We start from the raw sequence: 13,155 nt of genomic DNA, 5'->3' as shown, positions 1-13,155 counted from the left end.
TATGAGTAAAATAAAGCCTGTGGCAGACATGGCTTGAAAATGCTTGGACCATTTGTTCTACAACATAAACTACACACAGTCACTCCCCAAACTGTCTTGTCTAGCTACTTATTCAAAATATATGTTTTCAAATATAAACATGACTGCTTCAAAATTTGTTTTTGGTATATTCGTCACAATAGATAAGTAAAGAAGATATTTGATGAAAATATTCACCCTGAGTCATTCCCTTGCTTACCAATGGTTGCCCAACAGTGAATGGGTGGTATCAGAATATATATATATATATATATATATATATATAGAGAGAGAGAGAGAGAGAGAGAGAGAGAGAGAGAGAGAGAGAGAGAGAGAGAGAGAGAGAGATGTCGGTATCAAATTTTCCTGTTGCGATTAATTGCTAATGCTTTTATCGCGGTAAACGGTTTTATCACAATATTAAAATTTCTTTTGGCCATAATACAGTATAAAGGTTTAATAACGTTTTTCTTATAACAGAAATAACTGAATATTTAAATGCAATAAAGCAATACAGAAAAATATATAAAGTTACACGTTTTACACTACACGGATTAAAGTGCAAAAGTATATATGTATATATATATATATATATATATATATATATAGGGAAGGGAGGCAGTGTCTCTTCAAAAAACTGGATGGCAAAATAACCGATACTTAAGTCGCACATATACATTGAAAGTATAAAAGTCACTTGTTTTTATAAAGTAACACTGTCCAACAGTGTAAAGTTACAGTGGAGGCTTGCCTCCCTTCAGTCCATAGACTTACAACAGAGACCCCTTGGCATGCCTTTACATTTCTGGGTTGTAATTGAGAATGAATGGGGGAAAGTCATGTGAGAGGAGACAATGCCTCCCCTGCCCTATGATTGGATGGTCGCCGTGATTTTGCCAAGACATGTTCCTGGATCAACATCTTTTGATGATCCTCGATCAACATTATTGTACAAAAATATAGACTTAACCCAATCCCTACCTCTAAACCTAACCCTACCCATAATTTATTCCTAAAATCAGTGGGAAATGATAGCTGATTAACAAGGGTGTAGAAGCACCTAACCCTGATTGATAGCCTATAACAGATATTATCTCAATTCTGATTGGTTGATGGAATGTTGTTCCAGGATCAACAAGGATGTTGATCCAGGAATATGTTGTACTTGGTGAAATCCCGCTCAACGTAAAGGGATATGATCAGTTTTGATTGAATGTTATTGGTTCATGTGATAAATCCCGCCTCTTGTTTTCATGCGAGCTCTTGGCAGAATGAAGAAAATTATTTTGACTAATTATAAAGAAAGTAAATAACTCTCCTGCTTAATTACCACTACATTGTGTCACGTCAAAATAAAAATTGAAATGGTCTGAAAACGTGATGATTGCTTCAGTTTTTAGTCATTACGGACACTAATTCAAACTGTTTACAAAACATCCAGTGTTCTTCAAAGCACATTTACACCCAAATGACCCAAAAAAGCATCAGCTCAGTGACAATGAGCAAACCATGTTTTACATGCTTAAATAAATCTTATTGGTATTTTCTTTGCAAACGTTAATTACATTCAGGTCGAGTTGTATATGGCTGACTCATTACATTCAGTGTGGCTCCAGCTGTTTCAGGTGTAATTAATGCAAACTCTCTCAGACTCTTTAAGGACTCTCCATGTGGAGCGAGCAGAGATTTTGAAGGACTAGCTTGCGGATCGCCTTTCCTGCATGTTAATGCATCCAGAACATGCACTTGTTAACTTGAAAGGAAAAGAGGGCATACGCTAAAGAGGTAAACATGATCAATCCAATAAATGACCCCTGACCAGAGAGCAAGAGACGCTCTAGCCAAGTAATCTCAGACAACAAAAACCCAAGTGGTCCCACTGGTACCATCACTGTCTGACATGTCTGTAATACATGTCTTCCGCTCCACTGCAAGTGTTGAAGATATTAGGGTGGGCACCGAGGGACCTCTGACAACCGCCCCCCTAGCAAAAACAGTCAAGCTGAAGGACTAAATCAATGTGAGAGATGCTGCAGACATATTGTGCAAATAATTTCTGGCTCATGCAGCTTTCATGCAAGATAGAAAGAAACATATGTGATATGACAAATGATAATCTCCTGATTTAAAAGACAGAAAAAGCATGCAATGTAAAGAAACCCTGTTTATCTTTAAAGATTCTGGTTTGTCTTCTAAAAACCCTTTATAAGCATGACTGTGCTCTTTTAACGAATCAGGTTGTCTCCTCCTCTCTGGATATAATGTGGTTCAGCTTGATAAGCTCTAATATGGGCATGTAATTAGAATCTTTGCATAGAGGCTGTCTCTGCACAAAGAGCTCCGGCAGGTTCACCACCGCATTTTATTAACTTGACAGTTTAACTTTAAGAGTGGGGGGAAAAAAACAGCATCTCTGAGTAAGGCTCAAATTAGCCCAACAGCAGTAAACACAATTACCCACTTTAAAACAATACTGACACTAATTAGACCACCAATGAATTACTTTAAAGTTTATGCTTTATCTCAAATAACACTGTAGCACTTAGAAAGAAAAAAAAAAGATAGCGACCTGATCCTGACAAATTATTCGTAAATTAAATTTGTTTAAAAAAATAATATAAATATATGTATGTCTTTATCTGTGTTTGTTTTCATTATTAATCATATTTAATATCCACTACCATTTTAGAATATAAAGATACTAATGTGAAATAAAACACTGTGCTGAACTGAGAGTTTAATAAGTTTTAATAATAATAATAATAATAATAATAATAATAATGATATATTATCAGGTTAAACTGCAACTATCTAATCTATCAGTCTGTCTTTCTGTACATATATACAAATCTGACACTCATTAAAAAGCGCTCAAGAAAAATGTTTTGCCTTCAGCATAAATAAATTTGACTGAAAAATTTGTAGGAATTCAATTTAATAAATTATAGATGAAGGGAAAAAAATGGATCAACCTTTGACAAAGTCATATGTGATTTGAAGCAGATTTATACAATAAATGAATGAATGAATGCGTGAATAAAAAACGACACCCTCCTCTTGCATATTTCATGTAATAGGCTACATAACACTTTTCTTTTCAGATCATTATTTTTCATTACATTTTTATATAAGAAATGAAATATTATCTTGCATTCAAAGTCTCAAACCTTGTCAAGTAATATTATGTGATGGCTTGCACACAGAATTTGCTGTATAAAGTAAAGTAAAATAACAACCTTTGCCATAATACATAAATAATATTTCTAATAATATAGTTTAATGATAACTGAAAAATATAATAAATAGTATATTATTAACCTATATAGTATATATCTGTTTGCTGTGCAACATTTACATTTACATTACATTTATTCATTTAGCAGACGCTTTTATCCAAAGCGACTTACAGATGAGCAGTGGAAGCGATCAAAAACAACAAAAAGAGCAATTATAATAAGAGCTACATTTGTGAATTTAAGTATTTATATTGCTTATTTCACGAATGAATAAATAAATGAATCCCAGTCCAGACTTCCTCATCCCTCTTGTTATCCTTTCAGAGTCTTTTCCCATAATGCAACAGTCAACAAAGGAAGAGGGAGAGAAACGAACTGTAGCCAAAGTGGCTAGCTAGCACAAAAAAGGGGAAGAGAGAAATGGGGCTGTCATGAAACTTTAAGGAATGTTTCTCTCATCAAACTGGCAAATACAGCTGAGGAAAACCAGCCTCGGCATTTCGCGTGCATGAGATGATGACAGACCACGAGCAGTGGGTGTTTATGTAGTTAAGCAGCTCTTGTTCGTGCGAGGGAGCTGATACTGGATTAGCTTAGCAGCTAGCAGTCTATTATTAGCACGCTAATGCTAAATGCAACCCTCTTCGTCAGATTTACAGACACGTTCAACCCAGATCTTTCTGAAGCAGGAAATGGGGATTAAACCCTTTTTAAAGTGGTAAGTGGACATCATTTGTTGTATGTACCTTAATATTTACACTGTCTCTATTTGTGTCGAACAAGGTCCCGTAGCCTGCTAGCTAAATCGGTTCATTGGCCTGTTCATTTTGCGAGAAAAAGTTTGATCTGATCGTACAAAATGAAAAAAAAAAAACATTATAATTTATTATTATTTAAATTTTTTTAGTCCCGTGTTGCTCTATGGTTATTGAGATACAGTAGTGTCGTAATCAAGCTAAATGTTTATATAAAGGCCTGTGTCAGTTCTGCAGTAAACTGCTCTTTTTGAACATCATGAACAATTATACGTACATCAACGTTAAGTAAATACATTCAAAAGCTATACTTTTTGGTATTAATTTGTGTCTAGTACGTGTTTGTAAATTGATCTATTGGTTTTATGTCAACATGTTATTTATAATCCCATGTTGGATAATCTGGTTATCCTTCGTGATTGCACATCATGATGTTGATTTAAGCATAGTACAACTCAAGTCAGTCAATAAACATCAAATGTCAGATCTGACAGTTTTGTAACATTATCATATTTTATTGACCCGTGTCAATAATATATGATGTTACACGTTTGAAATGTTCACATGGACTCATCTGACAGCCTAACTTGACATCACATATTTTTTTAATGCAAGTTAAATGTGTTAAAAGTGTTAACCAGTAGTAAACAAGTACTAACGGTGTTTTTGTGAATATAAACATTATTAATAAATGTTATTTTGTGGAATTGGCATTTCAAACTGGATACATAAAAAAAAAAAAAAGGCAATGGCTATCTAGTTAAATGTAGGTATTTGTAGCTTTGTTTGGTTCTCATGGTCATATAAATTATACAATTATCAGATAATATTGAAATCAATTTTCAGGTCTTTTAAGGAAGAAAGAAACTGAAAATATAAAGATGTGAAATAAAAAGGAAGTAAACATTAACCACAAGTGCACTCAATAATCTGGAACGGGAATCACATTTCACAAAATCAAAGCAATGCTCATTTTACATACAGTGCACAGCATGGAAATGGATTTATCTCAGCATAGTGTAAAGTTGCTCCCTCAATAAGTCAAGTGCCAGCTGATCTCTTCTGTCCACATTTCACACAGCTTGGATCGTTCGGACAAACAAACCATCACACACAGACAAACATACATTTCTATACACAATGCATTACACTCTTAACTGGATTTAACCAAATTTGCAAGGTTTATGTACCTAATGCAGATTTTCTGAATGTCAGCAGATTTAAAACATATGCCAAAAGGCATTGTAGCATTTGCTTGTGACCTAATGAAGATGGAAAATGGGAATCGTATATGTCTGTACTTTGGCTGTGGTCAAAATGCAAGTCCCATTCTTGACATCTATTAGCCACACATGAAAAAAAAAAATCCAAATACTGGCTGATATATCAGATGACTTAAAGTCATGATAAATCAAAAAGATTAAGAACTCCTGTTTGCTTTTGGTTATTTCACTTTTTATATGATGTCTTCTCTCTCATTTTGCAGATGATGAAGGCTTTGGCGTTCACATGATTGACATTTCCCAGTCACATGACCAGACTCTTTGGTTAGCATCCTTTGGTCAGCAGATAGGAATGTCCCATGCTGACTGACTGTACCTGATTGGGTGTACAAGGATGAAGAAGATCAGTCTGAAGACGATCAGAAAGTCACTTAGCATAAAGGGCAAAGAAGATGGGGATTTCGTCATGCTCCAGCAGCCATCATTAACGGCCGAGTTCACCAAGGATGACTCTCTCTTTGGAGGCTGTTACACCAAAGGGCTGGTAGGTTGCGATCTTAATGGAGAGGAAGAGAAGGGTCATAAGAACCGATCGAAGAGCGAAAGTCTTATGGGCACTCTAAAGAGGAGACTATCTACCAAACAGAAAGCGAAAGTCAAAGGGGGCTCCACCTCGGTGGGCTCTGGAGATGATGATGACACGTTCTCTTCCTCGTCAGTCCCGATAAGCTTTAATGAAGTCAAAGCCCAGCGGCCCTTAAGATCCTCGTCCCTCCGAAGCCATCATTACAGCCCTTCTCCATGGCCTTTCCGCCCAGTTGTCTCTGAAGAGGCTTGCATCAAGATGGAGGTGAAAGTCAAAGCTATGGTCCACTCCCCAAATCCCAGTCCCTCCCTTAATGGCATCAGAAAGGAGTTCCATGATGTCCAGTTAGAAGGTTTGTTCCAGGATCAGAGCGAGTCTCTGAAGGACATGGATGCTCAGAGTGGCAACTTGCGTTTGAACATTGAGGATCACGTGCCTATTGGACTCACACCTCAGGACTACATCCAGTACACAATGCCTTTAGATGAGGGAATGTACCCAAATTCATCCCAGTCCTTCTGCTTGGATGGTCCCTCGCCAATGGAAGTGGTCGATCAGGGCCCGGATGACCATGATCTCATGCCATCGGACATTCTCATGGAGCAGGCGGTGAGCGGACACCTTCCTGGTACTCCAGCGATGGTCCTTTCCAACTCCAGAGCTGACACACCTTTATTTTCTCCCTCCCTGTCACCTCTTTCCAACAACGATATTCCAAGGACCCTCTCGGGGTTCAGTGGTGCAGATTCTCATGTTGTCGAGAGAGTGAGGCACCACCTGAACTTTGACCCCAATTCCGCTCCTGGTGTTAGCAGGGTGTACGATTCTTTCCAAAGCAGTGGACCCATGGTTGTAACGAGCCTTACGGAGGAACTTAAAAAACTGGCCAAGCAGGGTTGGTACTGGGGACCTATAACTCGATGGGAGGCTGAGGAGAAGCTCATCAACCTTCCAGACGGCTCGTTTTTAGTGAGGGACAGTTCAGACGATCGTTATCTCCTGAGCCTGAGCTTTCGGTCACAGGGAAAGACGCTTCACACCAGGATCGAACATTCGAATGGCAGATTCAGCTTTTACGAGCAGCCTGACGTAGAAGGTCACACTTCCATCGTAGATCTCATCGAGCACTCTATAAAAGACTCTGAAAACGGCGCGTTCTGTTACTCCAGATCCCGTCTGCCGGGGTCCGCCACGTACCCCGTTCGCTTGACCAATCCTGTCTCGCGGTTCATGCAAGTCCGTTCCCTGCAGTATCTTTGCCGCTTTGTCATCCGACAGTACACGCGGATAGATTTGATCCAGAAACTGCCTTTACCAAACAAAATGAAAGATTATTTGCAGGAGAAGCACTACTGAATGGACTATAGTGGGATATGGTAGTAAATTGCACTTTTTGTTGAATGGCGCATTCTTAAAACAGTTTACATGGAGGTCAGGTGATCAGTTGCGTAGGTTGACTATCCGATCTTCCCACATATATATGTGGTTAATTTGTTGTTGCTTAGATTCAGTGTTTTACATTTTGCAGGTCTTTTCGGAGCAACGTGGTAAGTCTAGAAACCATTTAGGATTGGAATGCCATGCCTAATACACATATATTGATTATATGAATATTTTTTACAGTAATACTAATACTCTTATCATAGCTTGGATTTGAGGATTGGATGTTGCGTTAATGTGGTTCATTCATCAATAGTTTTGCTGTAGCGAAAAGGTGGGGTCACATTAGCGAAATTTCAGCAAATTTTTTTTTTTTCGCAAAAGAGGTCTGTTTTCAGTGGTGAAGCACAGCTAACATAGAAATCACTTTCAAACAAGCATCTTTCTGCTGGACAGTGTGGCGAATCTGTGAAAATTGTGTGAGGAAATCTTTCGCAATTCCCAGTCATGTCAATTCCTATTGAAATGACTGGGTTTTCTGTCATGAAAAAAATTAACGAAACAATGATGAATGTGATCGCACCTTTACAGCAAATTTGCTTTTCTCTGGAAATATGATGTCAGCCATGTTTTTGGCATGTTTTGATAGTTTTCCTTCTACAAATCGGTACTTTTAATGAAACTTGCCAATATGCTGGATGACTGAATTTTGGTGGAATACAGTTATCATGTCAAATAACAAATGATTAAATGTAAATGTAAACGAATGCGTCAGTTCGATATACAACTTTTGTAAGAGATGAAGTATTTATTTGGGATTAATGTTCTACATTTATTAGAGGTTAACATTAGGGCCTTTCTCACCGATTTAGTTCCAGAACTAAATGTACAGTACTAAAGTACTGGGAAGATTTTGCGTGAACTATTTCCCAGTACCATATAAAGAGTTGCATTCGCACCGACAGTGTGTACTAGGACGTGACGTAAGCCGGTCGACAATGATGTCATTTTTGCGTGTGTTCAACAATGTTAACATAGAAGAACAACTTTAACATAGAAGAACAACGTTAACAACAGGTGGATGGAGGACGCTGTGATCGGAGCTGTGTTTTTGTTGTTTCTCGTGGGTTTTCACAATAATGGACATGGAATGTTGACATATACGTAAAGCGATTGAAAGAAGGGAAAGGAAGACTAAAAATCTCCAACGACAACTGGCTGTGCTACATTTGCTACAAGTGCCTCCACTTCAGCATCCATACATTTATCACTGTCCACCATACTTTTGAATTAAGTTGACACAGTGTTTACAGTATGTTACACAGCGTTTTAAATCATGGCGGCTGAGGGCGTTTTCGAACACTTTTTGCCAATCAATGTCTTCTTACGTAATGGATAGTAACAGTTGTGCTGGTTAGATTCTGTCCGGAGTAGGAGCTACCATATTTTCCAGACTATAAGTCGCCCTTTTTTCATAGTTTAGCTGGTCCTGCAGCTTATAGTCAGGTGCGACTTGTTTATCAAAATTAATTTGACATGAACCAAGAGAAAACATTACCTTCTCCAGCCACAAGAGGGCGCTCTATGCTGCTCAGTGCTCCTGTAGCCTACCACTGAGCAGCGTAGAGCACCCAATTGCAGCTGTAGATGGTAATGTTTCCTCTTGGTTCTAAATAAATGTGACTTAATTATTTTTTCCCTCATCATGACGTATTTTTGAAAAATACGGTAATTTGGTTCTCGAAAAAGGCAGTCTGGTACTAAAATCGCACCTAGTTCCGGTGGTGCGAAAACAGCCAAAAGTGGGTGGTTCCACGATTAGTTCTGGTACTATGAAAAGGTTCCTGCAGACGAAAGGCCCTAGTAAAACATTTATTTGTCATTTAGACTTTTGTAGATCTGTGCAACAGCAAATTTGGTTCAGTCAGGTATGAGAAGACCACATAAGAAAAGACTGTGAAACACAGAAGAATGCTTATAGAAGAATACATGCAGAATGCCATGAATCTGTGATGTTATACAATAAGGGAGCAGGTAGAGAACAAAATAGGTTTTGTGTTTTATTTCTGTTGCATAGCGTGGTTCATGCAGTATTCCTTTGCCTAAATCATTAAGCAAAGGTTTATTATGGTTCATAAACGTCTTATTTGTCTTGTACAAACACCATTTTAAGTATTTCATATTTAAGCGCTGGAATGATTGCAGTCACTCGTTGTTGTTGCTCTGGTTGAGAGAAGAAAATTAAATTGGTGACAACCTACCCAAAACCTAAAAGCACAGTTTTATATTTACTTGTTTATACTTGAACAGGAGTAAACTTTCAATTAATCTGCAAGTATCCCAAAGGAATTATGCATTCATAAATTCTATGTCAGCCTGTCAATATTTCATAAACTCTGCTTCAAGCCAAAAATGTTGCATTCAGACATTTGAGAATTTATTCCCTGTTGTCTGTTTAGTTTTTCCCACACCACGGAAGTTGACTCTTTCCTGTCACCTGAAAGGGAATTATCAGTTGCTTTTCTTTGGTTTAAGGGCTTCAGATAGGAAAAATTGGATGCTTTTGTGTAAGTTGGTGGTTTTTGCACATTTCTTAAATGATGCTGGGATAAATATGTCATGAAATGGTTCAGTCGGCGCTGCTTGGTTTTGGATTACATTAGGATAATCAGCAAACAGGGGAGCTTATAAATGTCTCTTTAGCTGGCATATTGAATGTGTGTGAATCAGTGCCAGGACTTTCTATTTGTGGTTTCGCACCACACATGGTCTAAGGCTTTTAAGGGCCATTTTAAAAAAGTGCCAACTGGCATTCACAGAAACCGGTGAACAATGCCACGGAAAGTATTCGTGAGACACATTGGAGAGACTTTGAAGGTTAGCTGTCAAATAAACACAGTTTGCCATCTTTAATATCCATCATTGAAAACATAACCCATGGAGTTAATTCCTTCAGTGAAAAATGTTTGTTTTACGTAATGCATATGAGGGAACAGTTTGAAATTGTTCCTTAACACACCCGGAAACTTATGTGAAATGCTGTATCTGTGTGTGTTTAGGTAAAGAATACGATGTTTATTCGCTGTATTTGAATGTGCAAAGCTGCCATTTTCCAATTAAATGAAGGGATGTTGGATGTCAGAATCACCTAAATTGTGTGTTTGAGAGTGTGGTTGAGTAAGCAACAAAAAGAATGTTTTAGGCAAGGCACAACATTTTCAATTAATTGAGAACGAGTTTACCAGAATGTGGAAGTTGACTAATGCAAAAAATAAATGTGAACTGAAATGACCGCAATGTACATTAAATATCCTTTTGTTCATTTCTTTTTATTCCCAGATGTGTGGCATAATTAGATAAACACTGAAAATGTTCAGTGTGTGTGTGTTTTTAAAATGAAGCAAAGTTGCCGGGGCTCCTTTATGTTCAATATCATTTTCATGACCTTGTATGTATGCCGTTAGATGTCGCTTGTTCAGATTGCTGAAGTATTTTGAACCGATGACAGCTGAGCACTTAACAAGCTTCACTGAAATATCTATTTTTCTGATCCATGTCTGTTGTCCTTGTGCTGCGAATGAAGGTGAATGTTTACATGATGTATTTAGTGCAGATTAGTTTCTTTGTTTATATCTCTTGGTACAATTTTACAAACATTTCTTTAATGTGTCATACACATTTGTGCTGCTTTACCATTATGATTGCCTTTTTAATTTCAAAATGGGGGAGATAGAATGTCACCTAGATATAGGCCTATCTATTCACAATGAGTTTGCTATAATCTTGAGAAAGTCAGATGCAAAAATGCAAGTCAACGTTTTTAGTTAATGATGAGGATGCTCTGAATTCAGTCCTTTTTGTCCAAAAGGGATCTGTTCACTCCAGTTTACAAGGTCAGTTTTCCAAAGTCACTTCTTGTTTGTTGTCAATTTGAAGTAATGAAAGTACCAATAGTGTTTTCTTGCACATTTGGATACAGTTAAAACATTTTTGTATCTGCTGGTATAAATTATGAATAAAATGTTATTCAAAGCTTTGTTCTGTACTGTCTTTCGTTCATTCTTTCTTTCTTTCTTTAGGTAATTAATACTTATTCATTTGAATATTTATTTATATATTTGTGCATTTAGATGTTTGTTTATGATGATATTGAGATACTGATGTACATGTTTACTTACATAGTTATTTAATTAGATATTTAAAATTTTTGGTTGTTTAGATATTATATGTAGATATTTAGGTACTTAAACAGGCATTTAGATTTTTATTGAGATTTGAAGAGATATATTTAGATGTTTATTTAATATTTCAAATATGTAGATATTAATTTAGATATTTATTCTTATGTATACTTATAGAGATGTTCATTTATGTAGGTATTTAGATATTTTAGATGTTTAGATATGTAGATTTGTAGATATTTATGTTGGTATTTAGTTATATTTAGGTATTTAAACTGATATTCAGATATGAAGATATTAAGATGTTTTAGTTTTTTAATGTAGATATTAATAGACACTTCAGAAGTTTATTTAGAAATCGATATTCAGATATTAGATATGTAGATACAAATGTAGATGTTATTAACTTATGTTGGTATTTATTTAGATATGTTGATATTTAGTTATGTATATATTTAAGCAGGTATTTAGATGTATATAAATATATTAAGATAGTTTAGTTTTTTATGCAGATATTTATAGATATTTAGAAGTTTATATAGAAATGTAAATATTTAGATATTACATGTAGATGCAAATGTAGATTTTTATTCACTTATGTTGTGTTTGAGTCCCTCAAATGTCCTCAGTGTGGTAAGATGTATCTCAAAATCATAAAGTCACTGCTTGAAAGGGTTCAAATATGCAAAGATGCTGGAAAACTGAAGAATCACAAAACCGAAAGATCATCAGGTGACCACACACAGTACTAAGAAACAAGGGTTCCCAAACTTTTGAGTGGGGTTATTTGAATAATTTTAGCATTTTTTTTTTTTTGTCTTGTGGACTAAATGTTAATATCTTTAATGTACAATATCTTACTCAGGACAGTACTAAATAAAATATAACATGCATTTAGTGTGATCTGTCTTATTTTTTTGAAAATTACTCGCATTTTCACATATTCTGCAAAAGGTGCCCAAACTTTCGATTCCCAATGTGTGTGTGTGTGTGTGTGTATATATATATATAAGGGCTGTAAAAAATAGCGCGTTAACGACGTTAATTAGTTGTTTGTCGTTAATTACGTCAAATTTTTTTAACGCATTTCACGCATGCGCAGTGTGACAAATTATTCAGGTCAGGAAAGTCTCGTCGATCTCTGAATTCTCAAGATAATAAAAAAACAGCGGCGAGCGCCGCGACGAAAACACCGAAAATGCTTAAGGTTTTACCCAAGTTATTCTCAAATAAATTCATGCCAAGCACAATAACAGAGACGACTTTGGTAAGGTAGTTGATACGCTGGAGCTTCTTCCTGTTATAGCGTCCTGTGTTTCACATTGCGCATGCGCAGAACGCCTACATTCAATGCAGCGAAAATTACAGCGGTTTGAAAAGCATATGCATTTTTACTTGGTTTTACTGTCACTTGAAGCCTTCAGAACGTGAAAATGTCGATCCTAAAGTATTGTGCCAGAGCAAATGAACACCTCCCAAAAACAAGAGTGCCCAGAGTGCTGCTTATGTGATGGCGCATGTTTGTGTTTCTGAGTTCATTCTTTCGAGTTTCTCTATGCATAATTTCATAGATATGTGGCTATATTTAACCACTGGTTCACCTAAAACTCTTACACTATCTGTAGTTAAATGGCATGGTTTGATATAGTGCTCAGGTAAATTTGATTAAGTAAATGTTAAACTTTTGAAATTCAGAAAAAAAGAACCACATATTGATGAATCAATACATGAAAATTATGTATCTGTGTCCTGTTATTTATCTTTTGGTATGCATTT

At 36.4% G+C, this 13,155-nt stretch overlaps 1 protein-coding gene across 1 annotated transcript; it reads left to right on the top strand.

The window, feature by feature from the left end:
- The first annotated feature begins 3,599 nt into the window (after positions 1-3,599).
- On the top strand, positions 3,600-11,234 carry LOC128013630 (suppressor of cytokine signaling 6). Its single transcript, XM_052596742.1, has 2 exons — positions 3,600-3,972; positions 5,496-11,234. The coding sequence occupies exon 2, from the start codon at positions 5,627-5,629 to the stop codon at positions 7,172-7,174; it is 1,548 nt and encodes a 515-aa protein (XP_052452702.1). The 5' UTR covers positions 3,600-3,972; positions 5,496-5,626; the 3' UTR covers positions 7,175-11,234.
- Positions 11,235-13,155: the final 1,921 nt, after the last annotated feature.

Source organism: Carassius gibelio, chromosome B24, assembly GCF_023724105.1.
Source record: "Carassius gibelio isolate Cgi1373 ecotype wild population from Czech Republic chromosome B24, carGib1.2-hapl.c, whole genome shotgun sequence".
NCBI classification, from domain to species: Eukaryota; Metazoa; Chordata; class Actinopteri; order Cypriniformes; family Cyprinidae; genus Carassius; species Carassius gibelio.
This window is presented reverse-complemented; position numbering and strand designations above follow the sequence as displayed.